Source organism: Salmo salar, chromosome 02 (assembly GCF_965601325.2).
Source record: "Salmo salar chromosome 02, fSalSal1, whole genome shotgun sequence".
NCBI classification, from domain to species: domain Eukaryota; kingdom Metazoa; phylum Chordata; class Actinopteri; order Salmoniformes; family Salmonidae; genus Salmo; species Salmo salar.
Genome location: NC_138292.1, coordinates 5,838,260 through 5,865,000, shown reverse-complemented (window position 1 = coordinate 5,865,000; position 26,741 = coordinate 5,838,260). Strand labels below are relative to the sequence as shown.

The following is a 26,741-nucleotide window of genomic DNA, read 5'->3' as shown; positions in this document are numbered from 1 at the left end:
CCCTCTACCCTCTCTGATCCCTCTTCTCTCTACCCTCTCTCATCCCTCTACCCTCTCTCATCCCTCTACCCTCTCTCATCCCTCTACCCTCTCTCTTCCTTCTCTCATCCCTCTGCCCTCTCTCATCCCTCTGCCCTCTCTCATCCCTTTGCCCTCTCTCATCCCTCTGCCCTCTCTCATCCCTCTGCCCTCTCTCATCCCTTTGCCCTCTCTCATCCCTTTGCCCTCTCTCATCCCTCTACCCTCTCTCATCCCTCTACCCTCTCATCTCTCTACCCTCTCTCATCCCTCTCTCATCCCTCTACCCTCTCTCATCCCTCTACCCTCTCTCATCCCTCTACCTACTACCCTCTCTCATCCCTCTACCCTCTCTCATCCCTCTACCCTCTCTCATCCCTCTACCCTCTCTCTTCTCTCTTTCATCCCTCTACCCTTTCTCATCCCTCTACCCTCTCTCATCCCTCTACCCTCTCAGATAATCATCCTTCCTTCCTGTCTGTCTTCACAGACACACAAGAACAAGTCCTGAGCCATGTCAAGGTGACTGGGTCCTATTTGATATCTTGTAGAGATGTACACCTAAACCTGCTCTCCGTTAATAATATACATCTCAGTTTGAACAGAGGAATGCATCATAAACAACTCACCATCAACCTTAGCTAATGATCCTATTTGATGCAGAGTTGAGAAGCATATCTACCGGCCGTGGTGGAAAATAATCAAGCACACCTTTAGAGGCTTTTCTCCCCCATTGAAGAGTTTTCATATGATTCAGGTCCTTCTGATGTCGTTTCTATCAGGCATTCAGTTTGGCCACCGCCCCAGGGGAGACGTCAAAGGGAAGAGAATGTCCCCATCCCAAATGGTACCCTGTTCCTTTTATAGGACCTAGTGGTAGAGCATATCAGCCAACAGGCCAGTCCAACTCACTGTTGGGATCTAGTGGTAGAGTCATCAGCCAACAGGCCAGTCCAACTCACTGTTGGGATCTAGTGGTAGAGTCATCAGCCAACAGGCCAGTCCAACTCACTGTTGGGATCTAGTGGTAGAGTCATCAGCCAACAGGCCAGTCCAACTCACTGTTGGGATCTAGTGGTAGAGTCATCAGCCAACAGGCCAGTCCAACTCACTGTTGGGATCTAGTGGTAGAGTCATCAGCCAACAGGCCAGTCCAACTCACTGTTGGGATCTAGTGGTAGAGTCATCAGCCAACAGGCCAGTCCAACTCACTGTTGGGATCTAGTGGTAGAGTCATCAGCCAACAGGCCAGTCCAACTCACTGTTGGGATCTAGTGGTAGAGTCATCGGCCAACAGGCCAGTCCAACTCACTGTTGGGATCTAGTGGTAGAGTCATCAGCCAACAGGCCAGTCCAACTCACTGTTGGGATCTAGTGGTAGAGTCATCAGCCAACAGGCCAGTCCAACTCACTGTTGGGATGTAGTGGTAGAGTCATCAGCCAACAGCCCAGTCCAACTCACTGTTGGGATCTAGTGGTAGAGTCATCAGCCAACAGCCCAGTCCAACTCACTGTTGGGATCTAGTGGTAGAGTCATCAGCCAACAGCCCAGTCCAACTCACTGTTGGGATCTAGTGGTAGAGTCATCAGCCAACAGGCCAGTCCAACTCACTGTTGGGATCTAGTGGTAGAGCATATCAGCCAACAGGCCAGTCCAACTCCCTGTTGGGATCTAGTGGTAGAGCATATCAGCCAGCAGCCCAGTCCAACTCACTGTTGGGATCTAGTGGTAGAGTCATCAGCCAACAGGCCAGTCCAACTCACTGTTGGGATCTAGTGGTAGAGTCATCGGCCAACAGGCCAGTCCAACTCACTGTTGGGATCTAGTGGTAGAGTCATCGGCCAACAGGCCAGTCCAACTCACTGTTGGGATCTAGTGGTAGAGTCATCGGCCAACAGGCCAGTCCAACTCACTGTTGGGATCTAGTGGTAGAGTCATCAGCCAACAGCCCAGTCCAACTCACTGTTGGGATCTAGTGGTAGAGTCATCAGCCAACAGGCCAGTCCAACTCACTGTTGGGATGTAGTGGTAGAGTCATCAGCCAACAGGCCAGTCCAACTCACTGTTGGGATCTAGTGGTAGAGTCATCAGCCAACAGGCCAGTCCAACTCCCTGTTGGGATCTAGTGGTAGAGCATATCAGCCAGCAGCCCAGTCCAACTCACTGTTGGGATCTAGTGGTAGAGTCATCAGCCAACAGGCCAGTCCAACTCACTGTTGGGATCTAGTGGTAGAGTCATCAGCCAACAGGCCAGTCCAACTCACTGTTGGGATCTAGTGGTAGAGTCATCAGCCAACAGGCCAGTCCAACTCCCTGTTGAAGGCAGGACAGAACAGAAAATCTGGACCTGAAGCCAGTTCCACTGCTGATGTTAAACTCTTCCCCTCTAATCAAGGACTGATTTAGACCTGGGACAGACAGTTGTCCTGCCCTCCAGACTCAGGTTGTAACACCCCTGGTCTAGAACTTTACTGAGCAGTACAGCCGTTAGCTTCTGAAAATAACTCAACATTTAACATAGTGATGGATACAGACGGTTATTCCTCCAACGATAATACCACAGACGTTCAAACAACACCCCAAATCACTTGCCCCCTTACTGAGTAGTGACCTCAAACCACAAACCCACATTCCATTCGTACCCTATAATAACATGGACCTCTCTGTATACGCCATGATCTGAGTAACAGCAGAAATGACTTTCAATACTTTAAAAACAATCATTATAATAACACATAATCACCAGTACAATTTGAAGAGTCTGCCTGCCACATCGAAATTGTTGTGTGTCTTTTTGGCTAGATTAGAACCCTGGTCTCTCCCCGTCCATCCAGCCAACCTGCATATTATGCTAAACAGATCAGAGTTAAATAGAACACTGCCAACATTCTAGAACCCATAAAGACCAAAGCAAAGGCATTCCGTCCTATTCTCACATTTAATGGAAAAGAGGGTCAAATATTTCACAGTGATAAAAAGGAGCATTTCGTCTGCCAACCGAACAACCAGACAGATATTCATAGCCAGCTTGGGGAGAGAGAGAGAGAGAGAGAGAGAGAGAGAGAGAGAGAGAGAGACTGCATCATATTGAGTCATTTACCCACTGTCTCGCAGTGACATTAACAGTCTAGTGACAGCCAGCCAAACCAGGCAACCAGCCAGACCACCAGCCATCTAGCTAAACAGCCAGTCAGTCAGACCAGGTATCCATCCAGTCAGTCTTACCTCCAGATATCTCGTTGATCTCCTCAGTCCCTCCGGTGTCATCAAGTCTCAGAGGCAATGTGCTCTCACCCTCTGCTCCCTCACCCTCCAGGTCTTCAGCTGAGGCACAGAGAGTAGAGAAATACATGAAAACCCTCATTCACTCTATAGGGCAGAGACCCAAACCTTACTGTGAAGAGATCCATTAAAACCCTCATTCACTCTATAGGGCAGAGACCCAAACCTTACAGTGAAGAGATCCATTAAAACCCTCATTCACTCTATAGGGCAGAGACCCAAACCTTACAGTGAAGAGATCCATTAAAACCCTCATTCACTCTATAGGGCAGAGACCCAAACCTTACAGTGAAGAGATCCATTAAAACCCTCATTCACTCTATAGGGCAGAGACCCAAACCTTACTGTGAAGAGATCCATTAAAACCCTCATTCACTCTATAGGGCAGAAACCCAAACCTTACAGTGAAGAGATCCATTAAAACCCTCATTCACTCTATAGGGCAGAAACCCAAACCTTACAGTGAAGAGATCCATTAAAAACCTGAAGGCTCTCTGCTCTTTCAACAACCACTCCTCCTCCCCCATCACAGCACAGAAAGTCACGATGCCAGGCCAGCCAGACAGCATTCAATGGAATCTACTTTAGTAGAGCCTCTGTCAGGTTTCAGATAGAACCTCAGGATTTGGGGAGGAGGGCATTGACATGTTATTGACTGTATAAAAAGCTACTTATTCATTCCAGAATATATGTATTTTCATTTTTTGTGTTTTCACTGTTGTATAAGAACGCTCTTTCTTCAAAAGCAATGCTATGAATGTGAGGTTTCTATTTAAAGTAATTTTACTATTCAGAAATTAGTGAAACAAAAGGACACAGAACCAGTCTGTTACATACCGGCATACTATAAGTGGAACAAAAGGACACAGAATCAGTCTGTTACATACCGGCATACTATAAGTGGAACAAAAGGACACAGAACCAGTCTGTTATATACCGGCATACTATAAGTGGAACAAAAGGACACAGAATCAGTCTGTTATATACCGGCATACTATAAGTGGAACAAAAGGACACAGAACCAGTCTGTTACATACCGGCATACTATAAGTGGAACAAAAGGACACAGAACCAGTCTGTTATATACCGGCATACTATAAGTGGAACAAAAGGACACAGAACCAGTCTGTTACATACCGGCATACTATAAGTGGAACAAAAGGACACAGAACCAGTCTGTTATATACCGGCATACTATAAGTGGAACAAAAGGACACAGAATCAGTCTGTTACATACCGGCATACTATAAGTGGAACAAAAGGACACAGAACCAGTCTGTTATATACCGGCATACTATAAGTGGAACAAAAGGACACAGAACCAGTCTGTTATATACCGGCATACTATAAGTGGAACAAAAGGACACAGAACCAGTCTGTTACATACCGGCATACTATAAGTGGAACAAAAGGACACAGAACCAGTCTGTTACATACCGGCATACTATAAGTGGAACAAAAGGACACAGAACCAGTCTGTTATATACCGGCATACTATAAGTGGAACAAAAGGACACAGAACCAGTCTTTCACGCCCTGACCACAGAGAGCCCTTGTTTCTCTATGGTGTAGTAGGTCAGGGCGTGACTAGGAGGTAGTCTAGGTTAATATTTCTATGTTGTGTTCTAGTTTATATTTTCTAGGTTGGTGTTTTGTATGATTCCCAATTAGAGGCAGCTGGTAATCGTTGTCTCTAATTGGGGATCATATTTAAGTAGCTATTTTTCCCACCTGTGTTTGTGGGATATTGTTTTGTGTTTGTGCCTGTGCACCACGTAGTCACATTTAGTTGTTTGTTTATTTGTTTTTGCTTGAAGTTTCACTTTGGAATAAAGACGTGGAACTCTACACACGCTGCGCCTTGGTCCCGTTCTTATGACAACCGTGACAGAATATCCCACCAAACCAGGACCAAGCAGCGTGTTCACCAGGTGAAGGGGTTTTGGACATGGGAAGAAGTGATGGGTGGATGCGAGACCCTTCCTTGGCGGCAGACAGAAGGTAATGATGGAGGAAGGCGACGATGCCGGGGTTCGCGGCCACAGAAAGCCCAAGGACAACTCCAATACTTTTTTTGGGGGGGGGCACAAGGGGTGGCCGGTCGAGCCGAGGAGAGTGTCAGAGCCCGAATGGCAAACTCTGGAGGAGCATGTCGTCAGACCACGGCCACAGAAACCCCAAGATTTTTGTTTTTGGGGGGGGGCACATGGAGCAGGCGGATGAGCAGAGGGAAGAGCCAGAGACCACATGGGGAGAGATGAGAGAGATGTTGTGCAAGTGTGTTATGCTCAACATTCGACCAGAGGATCCGGTCACCAGTCCGGTGCAACCTGTGCCGGACCCACGCATCAGGCCTCCAGTGGGCCTCCCCAGTCCGGTACGTCCTGTGCCTGCTCCTCGCACTCGCCCTGAAGTGCGTGTCCCCAGTCCGGTACATCCTGTACCTGCTCCTCGCACTCGCCCTGAAGAGCGTGTCCCCAGTCTGGTACGTCTTGTGCCTGCTCCTCGACCTGAAGTGCGTGTCCCCAGTCCGGTACGTCCTGTGCCTGCTCCTCGCACTCGCCCTGAAGAGCGTGTCACCAGTCTGGTGCAACCTGTGCCGGCCCCACGCATCAGGCCTCCAGTGCGCCTCCCCAGTCTGGTACGTCCTGTGCATGCTCCTCGCACTCGGCCTGAAGTGTGTCACCAGTCCGGTACGTCCTGTGCCTGCTCCTCGACCTGAAGTGCGTGTCCCCAGTCCAGTACGTCCTGTGCCTGCTCCTCGCACTCGCCCTGAAGTGTGTCACCAGTCCGGTACCACCTGTGCCGGCTCCACGCATCAGGCCTCCTGTGTGCCTCACCAGTCCGGTGCCACCTGTACCGGCTCCACGCACTCGGCCTCCAATGTGCATTCACAGTCCAGAGCTTCCGGAGACGGTCCCCAGTCCGGAACCTCCCGCGACGGTCCACTGTCCGGAACCTCCCGCGACGGTCCACTGTCCGGAACCTCCCGCGACGGTCCACTGTCCGGAACCTCCCGCGACAGCTCACGGTCTGGAACCTCCAGCTACGGTCAACGGTCCAGAACCTCCAGCTCCATGGCCGGAGCCTTCCCCTGCGCCAATGCCCAGTCCGAGCACGGCGTCCAGTCCAGCTCCAAGGCAGGAGCCTTCCCCTGCGCCGATGCCCAGTCCGAGCACGGCGTCCAGTCCAGCTCCAAGGCAGGAGCCTTCCTCTGCGCCGGTGGCCATTCCAGGCACGGCGTCCAGTCCAGCTCCAAGGCAGGAGCCTTCCTCTGCGCCGGTGGCCATTCCAGGCACGGCGTCCAGTCCAGCTCCATGGCCGGAGCCTTCTTCTGCGCCGATGTCCAGGCACGGCGTCCAACCCAGCTCCAGGGCCGGAGCCCTCCTCTGCGCCGGTGCCCAGTCCAGGCATGACGTTCAGCCCGGCGCCATGGTCGGATCCGGGGTCTGGGGTGGGGCTACAACCCGCACCGGAGCCGCCACCGACACTAGTTACCCCCCCTAACCCCCCCATTTGGTTTCAGGTTTTGCAGCCGGAGTCCGCACCTTTGGGGGGGATACTGTCACGCCCTGACCATAGAGAGCCCTTGTTTCTCTATGGTGTAGTAGGTCAGGGAGTGACTAGGGGGTAGTCTAGGTTAATATTTCTATGTTGTGTTCTAGTTTATATTTTCTAGGTTGGTGTTTTGTATGATTCCCAATTAGAGGCAGCTGGTAATCTTTGTCTCTAATTGGGGATCATATTTAAAGAGCTATTTTTCCCACCTGTGTTTGTGGGATATTGTTTTGTGTTGGTGCCTGTGCACCACGAATTCACGTTTAGTTGTTTGTTTATTTGATTTATTTGTTTTTGCTTGAAGTTTCACTTTGGAATAAAGATGTGGAACTCTACACACGCTGCACCTTGGTCCCGTTCTTACGACAATCGTGACACAGTCTGTTATATACCTGCATACTATGAGTGGAACAAAAGGACACAGAACCAGTCTGTTACATACCTGCATTCTATGAGTGGAACAAAATGACATAGAATCAGACTGATACATACCTGCATACTTCCCTTGTAGTGCTCTGCTTTGCTGGTTCCCTCTCACAGCTAGAACCCTGACGTGGTACTCCTTCATGGCATCAAAGTCCTGTATCACCACTTTATTATCCCCCTTCGAAACGCGCAGCTCCTTTTTCTCTTTGTCTGTTGGAGATTGGAGAGAGAAATCAGGGTGGGGACCTAGTGTGCGTCCAAAATGCCATCCTATTCCCTATATCAGGATCATCAACTAGATGAGCAGATGGTATGGGGGCCAGAACATAATTACAAATAATTTGTAGACTGCAAATTGACCGCAGGAAGCCCAAACTAATGTGACCCCAGACATGTTTGACTAACACATAATCACTTCAAACCTTGCTTACATTTGTATATGATTACATGTCTCTGTTATGCGTGGGAATACTTGGACTTCTCCAAAATTAAAATCACTTGGAGCTGAATTTTGCAGTATTTTATATCCAACAATAGAACATGTAAAATACAAATAAAAAAGACCTGGTTGGCCAAATAAAACCAGGTGTTGAGGAACCCTGTCCTATATAGTGCACCATAGGGCTCTGGTCAAATGTAGTGCACTATAAAGGGAAGAGGGTGCCATTTTGGATGTAGACTCAGATAAGCATTCCAATGCATCAATTTCCCATTCAAGCTTTTCCAGGAGTCTCAATGTCCAGGCTGTTGTGTGAAGCAGTGCACTATGAGGATTCTTGTGGAGGTAGTAGGGGGGGTGTGTGTGTGTGCGTGTGTGTGTGTGTGTGTGTGTGTGTGTGTGTGTGTGTGTGTGTGTGTGTGTGTGTGTGTGTGTGTGTGTGTGTGTGTGTGTGTGACAACCATAAGTGATCCCTCACAGCTCAAGCTGCACACCTCAGCATTGTCTCTAAAGCTTAAGGACAGCTACATATGAGACACATATTACACAGAATCTGATCTTTTAAACATTTGGGCTCTGGATCTTTCTGCCCTGAGGTTCTGCCCATTATGAAATCTACTACGAATACAAACGGAAAATATCAGAAATTCCAAATGGTCTGTGACTTCTTTATTGAAACCAGACGTTTTCCTTCACCGTCATATTCAGGTGAATTTAACCGAGACGTTTTCCTTCACCGTCATATTCAGGTGAATTTAACCGAGACGTTTTCCTTCACCGTCATATTCAGGTGAATTTAACCGAGACGTTTTCCTTCACCGTCATATTCAGGTGAATTTAACCGAGACGTTTTCCTTCACCGTCATATTCAGGTGAATTTAACCGAGACGTTTTCCTTCACCGTCATATTCAGGTGAATCGTGGTCAACCACAAATCCAGACAAAGCTGAATCATTTCAGATCCATTTAGTCAGTTAACCCATTTTGAGTAAGTGCCTTTAAGAGTAAATTGTTTTCCATTTGTTTAGTCAAACTTAATTTGCATAAACCAGCTTATTTGCCAGTCAGCCAACATGCTGGGGCTTGATTTCAGGACCTTTCCTCTCTCCTCCTGTCCTGTCCCCTTTTATCTTCTCTTCTCCTCCTCTCTTCCCTCCTCTTCACTCCTCTCATCTCCTCGTCCTCTTCTTCTCTCCACATGCCGCACGTACGGCTCCACGTTCAGTTCCCTCAGCAGTAAAATAGCTCAGAGCTTCAGCAGTTCACATTATTGACCAATTAGGATGATTTAAATCCTACAGGCCTGAGCGATCAATAGGAAGAGACTAACTGTGCTTAATCAGCAGCACTTTCACACAGAACACTGCCGAAGGATGGGTATGGATGTGTTAAACGAGGAGAGGGGGGAGATCGGGGGGAGAGGGAGAGAGAGAGAGGGGGAGATGGAGTGGGAGAGAGAGAGAGGGGGAGAGGGAGACAGAGAGGGGGGAGAGTGGGAGATGGAGAGGGAGAAAGAGAGAGGAGGGAGATGGAGAGGGGAGATGGAATGGGAGAGAGAGAGAGGGGGGAGAGGGAGACAGAGAGGGGGGGAGGGGGAGATGGAGAGGGAGAGAGAGGGAGGAGGGAGATGGAGAGGGAGCGAGAGAGAGGAGATCGGGGGAGATGGAGAGGGAGAGAGAAGAGATCGGGGGAAGATAGAGAGAGAGGGGCGGGGGGTGAAGAAAGAGAGAGAGAGATTGAGGGAGAGGAGGGGCGCGAGATAAAAGGAGAGAGACAGAGAGAGAGATAGAGAGGGTAGTGAAGAGAGAGAGTTAGAGAGAGTGATGGAGAGAGAGAAAAGGAGGGAGACAGAGAGAGAGATAGAGAGAGAGAGAGGGGCGAAGAGAGAGAGTTAGAGAGAGTGATGGAGAGAGAGAAAAGGAGAAAGAGACAGAGAGAAAGAGAGAACAGAGGAGGGAGATTTAGGGGATGGACCTAGCATTTAGAAGTGATGACTTAGCAGATTACTGTTAATGCTGAAGCACCAGCAGGAAACAACACGATCAAGATCAGAGAAATTGCACTTTTAATTAAAGGGTATTAGAAGTTCTGGAAATGGAAATCAGTCTAATATAACCATTGTATCAAACAATTGACAAAAGGAAATCATTATAATGTAACCATAACCAATGTGTCAAAATACACTGAGAGTACAACATATTAAGAACACCTTCCTAATATGGAAACTAGGCTAGGAGAATGGTCTCTCTCCCAGTCAGTATGATAAACAGTGGACACTGGGCTAGGAGAATGGTCTCTCTCCCAGTCAGTATGATAAACAGTGGACACTGGGCTAGGAGAATGGTCTCTCTCCCAGTCAGTATGATAAACAGTGGACACTGGGCTAGGAGAATGGTCTCTCTCCCAGTCAGTATGATAAACAGTGGACACTGGGCTCGGAGAATGGTCTCTCTCCCAGTCAGTATGATAAACAGTGGACACTGGGCTAGGAGAATGGTCTCTCTCCCAGTCAGTATGATAAACAGTGGACACTGGGCTAGGAGAATGGTCTCTCTCCCAGTCAGTATGATAAACAGTGGACACTGGGCTCGGAGAATGGTCTCTCTCCCAGTCAGTATGATAAACAGTGGACACTGGGCTAGGAGAATGGTCTCTCTCCCAGTCAGAATGATAAACAGTGGACACTGGGCTAGGAGAATGGTCTCTCTCCCAGTCAGTATGATAAACAGTGGACACTGGGCTAGGAGAATGGTCTCTCTCCCAGTCAGTATGATAAACAGTGGACACTGGGCTAGGAGAATGGTCTCTCTCCCAGTCAGTATGATAAACAGTGGACACTGGGCTCGGAGAATGGTCTCTCTCCCAGTCAGTATGATAAACAGTGGACACTGGGCTAGGAGAATGGTCTCTCTCCCAGTCAGTATGATAAACAGTGGACACTGGGCTAGGTGAGTGGTCTCTCCCAGTCAGTATGATAAACAGTGGACACTGGGCTAGGAGAATGGTCCTCTCCCAGTCAGTATGATAAACAGTGGACACTGGGTTAGGTGAGTGGTCTCTCCCAGTCAGTATGATAAACAGTGGACACTGGGCTAGGAGAATGGTCGCTCTCCCAGTCAGTATGATAAACAGTGGACACTGGGCTAGGTGAGTGGTCTCTCCCAGTCAGTATGATAAACAGTGGACACTGGGCTAGGAGAATGGTCTCTCTCCCAGTCAGAATGATAAACAGTGGACACTGGGCTAGGAGAATGGTCTCTCTCCCAGTCAGTATAATAAACAGTGGACACTGGGCTAGGAGAATGGTCTCTCTCCCAGTCAGTATGATAAACAGTGGACACTGGGCTAGGAGAATGGTCTCTCTCCCAGTCAGTATGATAAACAGTGGACACTGGGCTAGGAGAATGGTCGCTCTCCCAGTCAGTATGATAAACAGTGGACACTGGGCTAGGAGAATGGTCTCTCTCCCAGTCAGTATGATAAACAGTGGACACTGGGCTAGGAGAATGGTCTCTCTCCCAGTCAGTATGATAAACAGTGGACACTGGGCTAGGAGAATGGTTTCTCTCCCAGTCAGTATGATAAACAGTGGACACTGGGTTAGGTGAGTGGTCTCTCCCAGTCAGTATGATAAACAGTGGACACTGGGCTAGGAGAATGGTCGCTCTCCCAGTCAGTATGATAAACAGTGGACACTGGGCTAGGTGAGTGGTCTCTCCCAGTCAGTATGATAAACAGTGGACACTGGGCTAGGAGAATGGTCTCTCTCCCAGTCAGAATGATAAACAGTGGACACTGGGCTAGGAGAATGGTCTCTCTCCCAGTCAGTATAATAAACAGTGGACACTGGGCTAGGAGAATGGTCTCTCTCCCAGTCAGTATGATAAACAGTGGACACTGGGCTAGGAGAATGGTCTCTCTCCCAGTCAGTATGATAAACAGTGGACACTGGGCTAGGAGAATGGTCGCTCTCCCAGTCAGTATGATAAACAGTGGACACTGGGCTAGGAGAATGGTCTCTCTCCCAGTCAGTATGATAAACAGTGGACACTGGGCTAGGAGAATGGTCTCTCTCCCAGTCAGTATGATAAACAGTGGACACTGGGCTAGGAGAATGGTTTCTCTCCCAGTCAGTATGATAAACAGTGGACACTGGGCTAGGAGAATGGTCTCTCTCCCAGTCAGTATGATAAACAGTGGACACTGGGTTAGGTGAGTGGTCTGAACAGGAGTAGTATTATACCTAATTAGACCCAGAGACACAGAGCTCAACAGGAGTAGTATTATACCTAATTAGACCCAGAGACCGAGAGCTCAACAGGAGTAGTATTATACCTAATTAGACCCAGAGACACAGAGCTCAACAGGAGTAGTATTATACCTAATTAGACCCAGAGACAGAGAGCTCAACAGGAGTAGTATTATACCTAATTAGACCCAGAGACAGAGAGCTCAACAGGAGTAGTATTATACCTAATTAGACCCAGAGACACAGAGCTCAACAGGAGTAGTATTATACCTAATTAGACCCAGAGACAGAGAGCTCAACAGGAGTAGTATTATACCTAATTAGACCCAGAGACAGAGAGCTCAACAGGAGTAGTATTATACCTAATTAGACCCAGAGACAGAGAGCTCAACAGGAGTAGTATTATACCTAATTAGACCCAGAGACACAGAGCTCAACAGGAGTAGTATTATACCTAATTAGACCCAGAGACACAGAGCTCAACAGGAGTAGTATTATACCTAATTAGACCCAGAGACACAGAGCTCAACAGGAGTAGTATTATACCTAATTAGACCCAGAGACACAGAGCTCAACAGGAGACCAGGCAGGCTGATGGCTGATACAAACCCAGTGCTTGACACTAACATTTTTAGCCACCTGTCCTTCAGACATGTAGGACATAATATTTAGGAGGAGGGCTGGCCACCCTGCACACCCAGTATCTCTCCTGGTCCCTCCAGGAGGAGGGCTGGCCACCCTGCACACCCAGTATCTCTCCTGGTCTCTACAGGAGGAGGGCTGGCCACCCTGCACACCCAGTATCTCTCCTGGTCTCTACAGGAGGAGGGCTGGCCACCCTGCACACCCAGTATCTCTCCTGGTCTCTACAGGAGAAGGGCTGGCCACCCTGCACACCCAGTATCTCTCCTGGTCCCTCCAGGAGGAGGGCTGGCCACCCTGCACACCCGGTATCTCTCCTGGTCTCTACAGGAGGAGGGCTGGCCACCCTGCATACCCAGTATCTCTCCTGGTCTCTACAGGAGGAGGGCTGGCCACCCTGCACACCCAGTATCTCTCCTGGTCTCTCCAGGAGGAGGGCTGGCCACCCTGCACACCCTGTAACTTATTCTGTAAATAATGTTGCTGCTACCGTCTTTTATGACTGAAAAGACATTCTGGATATCAGAGCAGTGATTACTCACCTCGAACTGGACAAAGATTTTTTCTTTAATGAGTCCGACACGAAGGATATACTGGTTCTCCGAGACCAGGCCCAACATCCCTGTTATTCACATGCCTATTTGTCAATAACAGCTGGTGTGCAATGTCTAATATTAAGGAAATCTCGAGGTGTGTGTGTGTGTGTGTGTGTGTGTGTGTGTGTGTGTGTGTGTGTGTGTGTGTGTGTGTGTGTGTGTGTGTGTGTGTGTGTGTGTGTGTGTGTCTCTCTCTCTCTCTCTCTCTCTCAATGACCCACTGCCACACATCCAGGTGATGCACACCATGCTGACCTAAAATCTGCTAGAAACAGGCAAATAACTCCCTAGCAACTATAAATCAACAAATGTGCAAACACGGCTTGCTTTGATCTCAAAAACACATCTAGCAACTAGATGATTGAAAGTCCCCTCGTGCCGATCAATGCAGGCCGACAGAAATGATACTCCGATGCGCTCTGCAGAGATTGGGAGGACTGTGAGCAAAACATCGCATCCAGAGGACACTTTGATCTGATTCTGATTAAAGTAGCCTAACTGTTTGATGTTGTGATTTTTGTTTTACAACTTAAATCTATAATCTGCTTGTACAACAATGTTTTTCACTTGCCCCCGGGCAAGCAGACAAGCGTATATGTTGAGCCCTGAAACCCAAACCCGCACCTGTCCTCCTCCAACCCCAGCATCTGTAATTAGTCAAACAGAGACGGTAGGCTTCCCCGAGGTGGAACGTTAGGGAACATTGGAACTGAAGTGGATTTGTAATAATAATCTCTCTGTTCTCATTTAACAGTAGTGCATTGAGTTAATAACAAAAAAATGGTTTCTTTTTATTAACTAACGCATAGGTGATCTCCCAGGATGAAGTCCAGTATCACTCAACGACACATCGGGACAAATTCTTGTGTTGTGTCTTTAACAAAGGGAGGGGGCCCAGAGGGGCTGGTCAATAGACCACAGAATTACTTTTCACTGAACAGCAGTTTGGGGGAGGGTGGACGTGTGTGTGTTGATGTTATCTCTGTCCTCATTGTTTAATCCAAGATGTCTGACAGGCTTTGTTAGACAACACTGACCTTCCTTACAGACAGACAGGGTAAATATTCCCTAAAACTCTCTAAGCCGGGTCCCACAACTGTTGGTGCTGTCTTATCAACTCACTGTTGTCAATGGCAATAGGAGGTGTCAAGATTCATTCATTCAGCTGTATGGGGTGTTTAACTTTACTCAAGATCAAATAAGCCTCTTTTTCAAAGCATATCTTCTGTGGTCCAGTGTGTTTAGCCAACTCTTCCCTGTGTTCATTCATTATCATTACCCTGTGTTCATTCATTATCATTACCCTGTGTTCATTCATTATCATTACCCTGTGTTCATTCATTATCATGTGTTCATTCATAATGGAGCCGGAGGGGATAGCTTCCGTTTAACGGGCTCCTAACCAATTGTGCTATTTTGTGTGTTTTTTTTGCATTGTTTGTAACTTATTCTGTACATAATGTTGCTGCTACCGTCTTTTATGACTGAAAAGACATTCTGGATATCAGAGCAGTGATTACTCACCTCGAACTGGACAAATACTTTTTCTTTAATGAGTCCGACACGAAGGATATACTGGTTCTCCGAGACCAGGCCCAACATCCCTGTTATTCACATGAAGAAAATATGGAAATACAGGGGGCGGAGATTGAGGTGCCTTGTGAGAATTAGTCGGCGACTGGGTTACCCGCCTCTACCATCCGTTCTATTGGCCAACGTGCAATCACTGGAGAATAAACTGGATGATCTCAGTTTGAGACTATCCTACCAACGGGACATTAAAAACTGTAATATCTTATGTTTCACCGAGTCGTGGCTGAACGACGACATGGATAATATACAGTTGGCTGAGTTTTCTGTGCATCGGCAGGACAGAACAGCTACGTCTGGTAAGGCGAGGGGTGGGGGTGTCTGTCTATTTGTCAATAACAGCTGGTGTGCAATGTCTAATATTAAGGAAATCTCGAGGTATTGCTCGCCTGAAGTAGAGTACCTCATGATAAGCTGTAGACCACACTATCTACCAAGAGAGTTTTCATCTATATTTTTCTGAGCTGTCTATTTACCACCACAAACCGATGCTGCCACTAAGATAAAAACTCAACGAGCTGTTTAAGGCCATAAGCAAACAAGAAAATGCTCATCCAGATGCGGTGCTCCTAGTGGCCGGGGACTTTAATGCAGGCAAACTTAAATCCGTTTGACCTAATTTCTACCAGCATGTCACATGTGCAACCAGAGTTAAAAAAAAACTCTAGACCACCTTTACTCCACACACAGAGATGCATACAAAGCTCTCCCTCACCCTCCATTTGGCAAATCTGACCATAATTCTATCCTCCTGATTCCCGCTTTCAAGCAAAAACTAAAGCAGGGAGTACCAGTGACTCGCTCAATAAGGAAGTGGTCATATGATGCGGATGCTACCCTACAGGACTGTTTTGCTAGCACAGACATGAATATGTTCTGGGATTCATCCAATGGCATTGAGGAGTATACCATCTCAGTCACCGGCTTCATCAATAAGTGCATCGATGACTTCGTCCCCACAGTGACCGTACGTACATATCCCAACCAGAAGTCATGGATGACAGGCAACATCCGCACCAGGCTAAAGGCTAGAGCTGCCGCTTTCAAGGAGCGGGACACTAATCTGGACGCTTATAAGAAATCCCGAACTATCAAACAGGCAAAGCGTTAATACAGGACTAAGATTGAATCCTACTACACCGGCTCTGACGCTCGTCACATGTGACAGGGCTTGCAAACTGGCAGTGTGCTGCCAGGACAACAACCTCTCCCTCAATGTGAGCAAGACAAATCTGATCGTGGACAACAGGAAATGGAGGGACGAACACACCCCCATTCACATCAACGGGGCTGTAGTGGAGCAGGTAGAGAGTTTCAAGTTCCTTGGTGTCCACATCACCAACAAACTATCATGGTCCAAACACACCAAGACAGTTGTGAAGAGGGCATGACAACACATTTTCCCCCTTAGGAAACTGAAAAGATTTGGCATGGGTCCCCAGATCCTCAAGAAGTTATACAGCTGCACCATTGAGAGCATGCTAACCGGTTGCATCACCGCCTGGTATGGCAACTGCTTGGCATCCGACCGTAAGGTGCTACAGAGGGTAGTGCGTGCGGCCCAGTACATCACTGGGGCCAAGCTTTCTGTCATCCAGGACCTATATACTAGGCGTTTTCAGAGGAAGGCCCAAAAAATTGTCAAAGACTCCAGTCACCTAAGTCATAGATGGTTCTCTCTGCTACCACACTGCAAGCTGTGCCTGAGCACCAAGTCTAGGTCTCCTTAACAGCTTCTGTCCCCAAGCCAAAAGACTGCTGAACAACTAATCACCCCGACAATTTACATTGACACCCCCTCCCCCCCCTTTGTTTTTACACTGCTGCTACTCTCTGTTTATTATCTATGCATAGTCACTTTACCCTTACCTACATGTACCAATTACCTCGACTAACCTGTACCTCCGCACATTGACTCGGTACCGGTACCCCCTGTATATAGCCTCCACATTGACTCGGTACCCGTACCCCCTGTATATAGCTTCCACATTGACTCGGTACCCGTACCCCCTGTATATAGCTTCCACATTGACTCGGTACCCGTACCCCCTGTATATAGCTTCCACATTGACTCTGTACCGGTACCCCCTGTATATAGCCTCCACATTGACTCAGTACCGGTACCCCCTGTATATAGCTTCCACATTGACTCGGTACCCGTACCCCCTGTATATAGCTTCCACATTGACTCGGTACCGGTACCCCCTGTATATAGCCTCCACATTGACTCAGTACCGGTACCCCCTGTATATAGCTTCCACATTGACTCGGTACCCGTACCGCCTGTATATAGCTTCCATATTGACTCGGTACCCGTACCCCCTGTATATAGCTTCCACATTGACTCAGTACCAGTACCCCCTGTATATAGCCTCCACATTGACTCAGTACCAGTACCCCCTGTATATAGCCTCCACATTGACTCAGTACCAGTACCCCCTGTATATAGCCTCCACATTGACTCAGTACCGGTACCCCCTGTATATAGCTTCCACATTGACTTGGTACCCGTACCGCCTGTATATAGCTTCCATATTGACTCGGTACCCGTACCCCCTGTATATAGCTTCCACATTGACTCAGTACCGGTACCCCCTGTAGTTAGCCTCCACATTGACTCAGTACCAGTACCCCCTGTATATAGCCTCCACATTGACTCAGTACCAGTACCCCCTGTATATAGCCTCCACATTGACTCAGTACCGGTACCCCCTGTATATAGCCTCCACATTGACTCAGTACCGGTATCCCCTGTATATAGCCTCCACATTGACTCAGTACCAGTACCCCCTGTATATAGCCTCCACATTGACTCAGTACCAGTACCCCCTGTATATAGCCTCCACATTGACTCAGTACCAGTACCCCCTGTATATAGCCTCCACATTGACTCAGTACCGGTACCCCCTGTATATAGCCTCCACATTGACTCAGTACCGGTACCCCCTGTATATAGCCTCCACATTGACTCAGTACCGGTACCCCCTGTATATAGCCTCCACATTGACTCAGTACCGGTACCCCCTGTATATAGCCTCCACATTGACTCAGTACCGGTACCCCCTGTATATAGCCTCCACATTGACTCTGTACCGGTACCCCCTGCATATAGTCTCCACATTGACTCTGTACCGGTACCCCCTGTATATAGCCTCCACATTGACTCTGTACCGGTACCCCCTGTATATAGCCTCCACATTGACTCTGTACCGGTACCTCCTGTATATAGCCTCCACATTGACTCTGTACCGGTACCCCCTGTATATAGCCTCCACATTGACTCTGTACCGGTACCCCCTGTATATAGCCTCCACATTGACTCTGTACCGGTACCCCCTGTATATAGCCTCCACATTGACTCTGTACCGGTACCCCCTGTATATAGCCTCCACATTGACTCTGTACCGGTACCTCCTGTATATAGCCTCCACATTGACTCTGTACAGGTACCTCCTGTATATAGCCTCCACATTGACTCTGTACCGGTACCCCCTGTATATAGCCTCCACATTGACTCTGTACCGGTACCCCCTGTATATAGCCTCCACATTGACTCTGTACCGGTACCCCCTGTATATAGCCTCCACATTGACTCTGTACCGGTACCCCCTGTATATAGCCTCGCTATTGTTATTTTATTGTGTTTCTTGTTTTTTTTACTTTAGTTTATTTGTTAAATATTTTCTTAACTCTATTTCTTGAACTGCATTGTTGGTTAAGGGCTTGTAAGTAAGCATTTCACGGTAAGGTCAACACCTTTTGTATTTGGTGCTTCTATTCTAAGGAATAGAAGACGTAGCAGCAGAGCAATAGAAGACTTGTGTACAGCCCATACAGCATGGGACCAGACTGATACAGCCCATACAGCATGGGACCAGACTGATACAGCATGGGACCAGACTGATACAGCATGGGACCAGACTGATACAGCATGGGACCAGCATGGGACCAATGTATACGAAACGCTCCAGTCTGGTTTTAGACCCCATCATAGCACTGAGACTGCACTTGTGAAGGTGGTAAATGACCTTTTAATGACGTCAGACCGAGGCTCTGCATCTGTCCTCGTGCTCCTAGATCTTAGTGCCGCTTTTGATACCATCGATCACCACATTCTTTTGGAGAGATTGGAAACCCAAATTGGTCTACATGGACAAGTTCTGGCCTGGTTTAGATCTTATCTGTCGGAAAGATATCAGTTTGTCTCTGTGAATGGTTTGTCCTCTGACAAATCAATTGTAAATTTCAGTGTTCCTCAAGGTTCCGTTTTAGGACCACTATTGTTTTCACTTTATATTTTACCTCTTGGGGATGTCATTCGAAAACATAATGTTAAATTTCACTGCTATGCGGACGACACACAGCTGTACATTTCGATGAAACATGGTGAAGCCCCAAAATTGCCCTCGCTAGAAGCCTGTGTTTCAGACATAAAGAAGTGGATGGCTGCAAACGTTCTACTTTTAAACTCGGACAAAACAGAGATGCTTGTTCTAGGTCCCAAGAAACAAAGAGATCTTCTGTTGAATCTGACAATTAATCTGGATGGTTGTACAGTCGTCTCAAATAAAACTGTGAAGGACCTCGGCGTTACTCTGGACCCTGATCTCTCTTTTGAAGAACATATCAAGACTGTTTCAAGGACAGCTTTTTTCCATCTACGTAACATTGCAAAAATCAGAAATTTTCTGTCCAAAAATGACGCAGAAAAATTAATCCATGCTTTTGTTACTTCTAGGCTGGACTACTGCAATGCTCTACTTTCCGGCTACCCGGATAAAGCACTAAATAAACTTCAGTTAGTGCTAAATACGGCTGCTAGAATCCTGACTAGAACCAAAAAATTTGATCATATTACTCCAGTGCTAGCCTCCCTACACTGGCTTCCTGTTAAGGCAAGGGCTGATTTCAAGGTTTTACTGCTAACCTACAAAGCATTACATGGGCTTGCTCCTACCTATCTTTCCGATTTGGTCCTGCCGTACATACCTACACGTACGCTACGGTCACAAGACGCAGGCCTCCTAATTGTCCCTAGAATTTCTAAGCAAACGGCTGGAGGTAGGGCTTTCTCCTATAGAGCTCCATTTTTATGGAATGGTCTGCCTACCAATGTGAGAGACGCAGACTCAGTCTCAACCTTTAAGTCTTTACTGAAGACTTATCTCTTCAGTAGGTCCTATGATTAAGTATAGTCTGGCCCAGGAGTGTGAAGGTGAACGGAAAGGCTGGAGCAACGAACCGCCCTTGCTGTCTCTGCCTTGCCGGTTCCCCTCTTTCCACTGGGATTCTCTGCCTCTAACCCTTTTACAGGGGCTGAGTCACTGGCCTACTGGTGTTCTTCCATGCCGTCCATGGGAGGGGTGCGTCACTTGAGTGGGTTGAGTCACTGACGTGGTCTTCCTGTCTGGGTTGGCGCCCCCCCCCCACCCCCCCCTTGGGTTGTGCCATGGCGGAGATCGTTGTGGGCTATACTCGGCCCTGTCTTAGGACGGTAAGTTGGTGGTTGGAGACATCCCTCTAGTGGTGTGGGGGCTGTGCTTTGGCAAAGTGGGTGGGGTTATATCCTGCCTGTTTGGCCCTGTCCGGGGGTATCATCGGATGGGGCCACAGTGTCTTCTGATCCCTCCTGTCTCAGCCTCCAGTATTTATGCTGCAGTAGTTTGTGTCGGGGGGCTAGGGTCAGTCTGTTACATCTGGAGTATTTCTCTTGTCTTATCCGGTGTCCTGTGTGTATTTAAATATGCTCTCTCTAATTCTCTCTTTCTCTCTTTCTGTCTTTCTCTCGGAGGACCTGAGCCCTAGGACCATGCCTCAGGACTACCTGGTATGATGACTCCTTGCTGTCCCCAGTCCACCTGGCCGTGCTGCTGCTCCAGTTTCAACTGTTCTGCCTGCGGCTATGGAACCCTGACCTGTTCACCGGACGTGCTTGTTGCACCCTCGACAACTACTATGATTATTATTATTTGACCATGCTGGTCATTTATGAACATTTTAACATTTTAACATTTTGACCATGTTCTGTTATAATATCCACCATGCACAGCCAGAAGAGGACTGGCCACCCCTCATAGCCTGGTTCCTCTCTAGGTTTCTTCCTAGGTTTTTGGCCTTTCTAGGGAGTTTTTCCTAGGGAGTTTTTCCTAGCCACCGTGCTTCTTTCACATGCTTTGCTTGCTGTTTGGGGTTTTAGGCTGGGTTTCTGTACAGCACTTTGAGAATATCAGCTGATGTACAAAGGGCTATATAAAAATAAATTTGATTTGATTTGATTTTGATACAGATTATACAGAATGGAACCAGACTGATACAGCACGGGACCAGACTGATACAGCATGGGACCAGACTGATACAGCATAAGACCAGACTGATACAGCCCATACAGCATGGACCAGACTGATACAGCCCATACAGCATGGAACCAGACTGATACAGCATGGAACCAGACTGATACAGGATGGGACCAGACTGCATGGGACCATTCCGTATGGTCTGTATCAGTCTGGTTCCATGCTGTATCAGTCTGGTCCCATGCTCTATGGGCTGTATCAGTCTGGTTCCATGTTGTATCAGTCTGGTCCCATGCTGTATGGGCTGTATCAGTCTGGTTCCATGCTTTATGGGCTGTATCAGTCTGGTCCCCTCCTGTATCAGTCTGGTCCCCTCCTGTATCAGTCTGGTCCCATGCTGTATCAGTCTGGTCCCATCCTGTATCAGTTTGGTGGGATGGAACCAGACTGATACAGTATGGGACCAGACAGATACAGCATGGGACCAGACTGATACAGCATGGGACCAGACTGATACAGCCCATACAGCATGGACCAGACTGATACAGCCCATACAGCATGGAACCAGACTGATACAGCATGGGACCAGACTGATACAGCCCATACAGAATGGGACCAGACTGATACAGCCCATACAGCATGGGACCAGACTGATACAGCCCATACAGCATGGGACCAGACTGATACAGCATGGGACCAGACTGATACAGCATGGGACCAGACTGATACAGCCCATACAGCATGGGACCAGACTGATACAGACCATACAGCATGGGACCAGACTGATACAGCATGGGACCAGACTGATACAGCCCATACAGAATGGGACCAGACTGATACAGCCCATACAGCATGGGACCAGACTGATACAGCCCATACAGCATGGGACCAGACTGATACAGCCCATACAGCATGGGACCAGACTGATACAGCATGGGACCAGACTGATACAGCATGGGACCAGACTGATACAGCCCATACAGCATGGGACCAGACTGATACAGACCATACAGCATGGGACCAGACTGATACAGCATGGGACCAGACTGATACAGCCCATACAGCATGGGACCAGACTGATACAGCATGGGACCAGACTGATACAGCATGGGACCAGACTGATACAGCCCATACAGCATGGGACCAGACTGATACAGACCATACAGCATGGAACCAGACTGATACAGCCCATACAGCATGGACCAGACTGATACAGCCCATACAGCATGGAACCAGACTGATACAGCATGGGACCAGACTGATACAGCCCATACAGAATGGGACCAGACTGATACAGCCCATACAGCATGGGACCAGACTGATACAGCCCATACAGCATGGGACCAGACTGATACAGCCCATACAGCATGGGACCAGACTGATACAGCCCATACAGCATGGGACCAGACTGATACAGCATGGGACCAGACTGATACAGCCCATACAGCATGGGACCAGACTGATACAGCATGGGACCAGACTGATACAGCCATACAGCTGGACCAGACTGATACAGCATGGGACCAGACTGATACAGCATGGGACCAGACTGATACAGCCCATACAGCATGGGACCAGACTGATACAGACCATACAGCATGGGACCAGACTGATACAGCCCATACAGCATGGGACCAGACTGATACAGCATGGGACCAGACTGATACAGCATGGGACCAGACTGATACAGCATGGGACCAGACTGATACAGCCCATACAGCATGGGACCAGACTGATACAGCATGGGACCAGACTGATACAGCCCATACAGCACGGGACCAGACTGATACAGACCATACAGCATGGGACCAGACTGATACAGCATGGGACCAGACTGATACAGCCCATACAGCATGGGACCAGACTGATACAGACCATACAGCATGGGACCAGACTGATACAGCCCATACAGCATGGGACCAGACTGATACAGCCCATACAGCATGGACCAGACTGATACAGACCATACAGCATGGGACCAGACTGATACAGACCATACAGCATGGGACCAGACTGATACAGACCATACAGCATGGACCAGACTGATACAGACCATACAGCATGGGACCAGACTGATACAGACCATACAGCATGGGACCAGACTGATACAGCATGGGACCAGACTGATACAGCCCATACAGCACGGGACCAGACTGATTGAGCTTCGACTATTCTGGACTATATACCATAGAATGTGTACATCAACTAAAGGCATAGACAGATTATTAGATATCTTACCCGGTTCACTGTGGTATAAAACTCTATAGCCGTCGACATTCCCTTTCGGCTCTTTCCAAGATACATGTAATTTGCTCGTACCCAGCACTTTAAAACGTAATCTTCTGGGAGCTGGAACTGAAACAGAACAACAATAGACTATCATTAACACTGACTCATTCAGTTACAGTTTGTGTATTGATGATTAATATGTTGAATACAGAATACAGACCAGGGCCTATAGGGTAGTGCACTACTTTTTACCAGGGCCCATAGGACTCTGATTGAAAGTAGTGCACCACAGACGGAATAGGGTGTGATTTGGGAGGCAGATACAATCCCCAGCAGGTGTTAGTGCCACTACAGAACTACACATCAGCCAGGTTAATCACACACAGATACAATCCCCAGCAGGTGTTAGTGCCACTACAGAACTACACATCAGCCAGGTTCATCACACACAGATACAATCCCCAGCAGGTGTTAGTGCCACTACAGAACTACACATCAGCCAGGTTCATCACACACAGATACAATCCCCAGCAGGTGTTAGTGCCACTACAGAACTACACATCAGCCAGGTTAATCACACCCAGACATTGAACAGACATCTACAAAGACAACCCATTCTGGTATAACACAATAACATATTGGAAAACATATTGGATAACATATTGTTGTCCAATAACATATTGTTGTAAAATAACATATTGTTGTAGAATAACATATTGTTGTAAAATAACATATTGTTGTCCAATAACATATTGTTGTAAAATAACATATTGTTGTAAAATAACATATTGTTGTAAAATGACATATTGTTGTAAAATAACATATTGTTATAGAATAACATATTGTTGTAAAATAACATATTGTTGTAAAATAACATATTGTTGTCCAATAACATATTGTTGTAAAATAACATATTGTTGTAAAATAACATATTGTTGTAAAATAACATATTGTTGTAGAATAACATATTGTTGTAAAATAACATATTGTTGTAAAATAACATATTGTTGTAAAATAACATATTGTTGTAGAATAATATATTGTTGTAAAATAACATATTGTTGTCCAATAACATATTGTTGTAAAAGAACATATTGTTGTAAAATAACATATTGTTATAGAATAACATATTGTTGTAAAATAACATATTGTTGTAGAATAACATATTGTTGTAAAATAACATATTGTTGTAGAATAACATATTGTTGTAAAATAACATATTGTTGTAGAATAACATATTGTTGTCCAATAACATATTGTTGTAAAATAACATATTGTTGTAGAATAACATATTGTTGTCCAATAACATATTGCACAACAAACAGTTATAGACAAAGAGGGTTCTTAAATGTCAGTCATATTCTTTTACTTTTTGAGACACAATTTGTTACCTAGTAAGAAGGGAGGGGCATTTTTAGAGCCTGAAATCCCAACTGATAAACTTTGTTTCATGTAAAATAATTGTGAAACAGAGCAAATCAGATGGGATTCCAGGCTAGCATTTCTAAGCCGATGACAGCATCGACATTTCCTTTCAAAAAGACAGGTGCTGCAGACTGTTAAGAGTCAGTAAATGTTTGATCTCTCAGTTGATGGAGAATCAATCAGCTTCACCTGCTGTCCCGATGGAAAGAACAGTCAGTGGAAGACATTCTCTAGGCTATAGCTAGATATTGATGCTATCTGGCGTTTCTATACGCAGGCTGCTATGAGGAAGAGAATGAGACTTTTTTTACATGAAGTTGCTCTTACTTCTTAGTACCATGTAACAGCATGGTGTTTCTTGTAGCCATTAAGAACAACCAAATGTAAAGTGGTAGTCCTTTTTTCCCAACTATGGACAGACATTATTCCAGTAGTACGGTGAAATAATACTACCTGAGACTGACACAGAACTATTCATAAGGTTGGTGCATAGCACTTTCACCATTCACTTGGTCTACATTCTGTTAGTTGAACTACAAACTAGTCACCAGAACCACACTACTACATTCCCACCTTTTGAGTTGAGAAGACAATGAGAAGTTGAGAAAACAATGAGAAGTTGAGAAGACAATGAGAAGTTGGGAAGACAATGAGAAGTTGAGAAAACAATGAGAAGTTGAGAAGACAATGAGAAGTTGAGAAGACAATGAGAAGTTGAGAAAACAATGAGAAGTTGAGAAGACAATGAGAAGTTGGGAAGACAATGAGAAGTTGAGAAAACAATGAGAAGTTGAGAAGACAATGAGAAGTTGAGAAGACAATGAGAAGTTGAGAAGACAATGGAAAGTTGAGAAGATGAGAAGACAATGAGAAGTTGAAAGTTGAGAAGACAATGAGAAGTTGAGAAGACAATGAGAAGTTGAGAAGACAATGAGAAGTTGAGAAGACAAGGAGAGGTTGAGAAGACAATGAGAAGTTGAAAAGACAATGGAAAGTTGAGAAGACAATGAGAAGTTGAGAAGACAAGGAGAGGTTGAGAAGACAATGATACGTTGAGAAGACAATGAGAAGATGAGAAGATAAGGAGAAGTTGAGAAGACAATGAGAAGTTGAGAAGACAAGGAGAGGTTGAGAAGACAAGGAGAAGTTGAGTAAACAATGAGATGTTGAGAAGACAATGAGAAGTTGAGAAGACAATGAGAAGTTGAGAAAACAATGAGAAGTTGAGAAGACAATGAGAAGTTGAGAAGACAATGAGAAGTTGAGAAGACACTGAGAAGTTGAAAAGACAAGGCTCTATGCCCAGGCCAACAAACACAGTGGTGTTTGTTTCTCCTTGCAAGGAGTAGAATGGGTACCAATGTAATCTTTACATGCCTATAAATCTATGAATCTACTACAGTATCTAACATATAGGGACTTGAAGCTGTTTATTATGAAGAATATAGGCATGTAAGGTTATATACAATCTGGCACAAGCTATAAATAAACGCTGAAGGATAGAGGGAAACCTTTAGGTCAGAGAAATAGATATGATCACTAACCTGATAGGAATTCATCTGGGGGTTGTTTCTGTGTTCAGTAAATATCTCCTATAAACCTGATAGGAATTCATCTGGGGGTTGTTTCTGTGTTCAGTAAATATCTCCTATAAACCTGATAGGAATTCATCTGGGGGTTGTTTCTGTGTTCAGTAAATATCTCCTATAAACCTGATAGGAATTCATCTGGGGGTTGTTTCTGTGTTCAGTAAATATCTCCTATAAACCTGATAGGAATTCATCTGGGGGTTGTTTCTGTGTTCAGTAAATATCTCCTATAAACCTGATAGGAATTCATCTGGGGGTTGTTTCTGTGTTCAGTAAATATCTCCTATAAACCTGATAGGAATTCATCTGGGGGTTGTTTCTGTGTTCAGTAAATATCTCCTATAAACCTGATAGGAATTCATCTGGGGGTTGTTTCTGTGTTCAGTAAATATCTCCTATAAACC

At 46.6% G+C, this 26,741-nt stretch overlaps 1 protein-coding gene across 4 annotated transcripts in view; it reads right to left on the bottom strand.

Annotated features, from left to right (window-relative positions):
* Window positions 1-26,741, bottom strand: part of LOC106573090 (collagen alpha-1(XIV) chain) — a 258,521-nt gene that overhangs the window by 219,345 nt on the left and 12,435 nt on the right. For all 4 annotated transcript variants that reach the window (XM_082959258.1, XM_082959260.1, XM_082959256.1 and 1 more), the window contains exons 3-5: window positions 23,333-23,449; window positions 7,352-7,495; window positions 3,245-3,343 (exon numbers count right to left, since the gene is read on the bottom strand). In XM_082959258.1, the coding sequence (XP_082815384.1) occupies window positions 3,245-3,343; window positions 7,352-7,495; window positions 23,333-23,449 (360 nt within the window). The remainder of the gene's footprint in view (window positions 1-3,244; window positions 3,344-7,351; window positions 7,496-23,332; window positions 23,450-26,741) is intronic.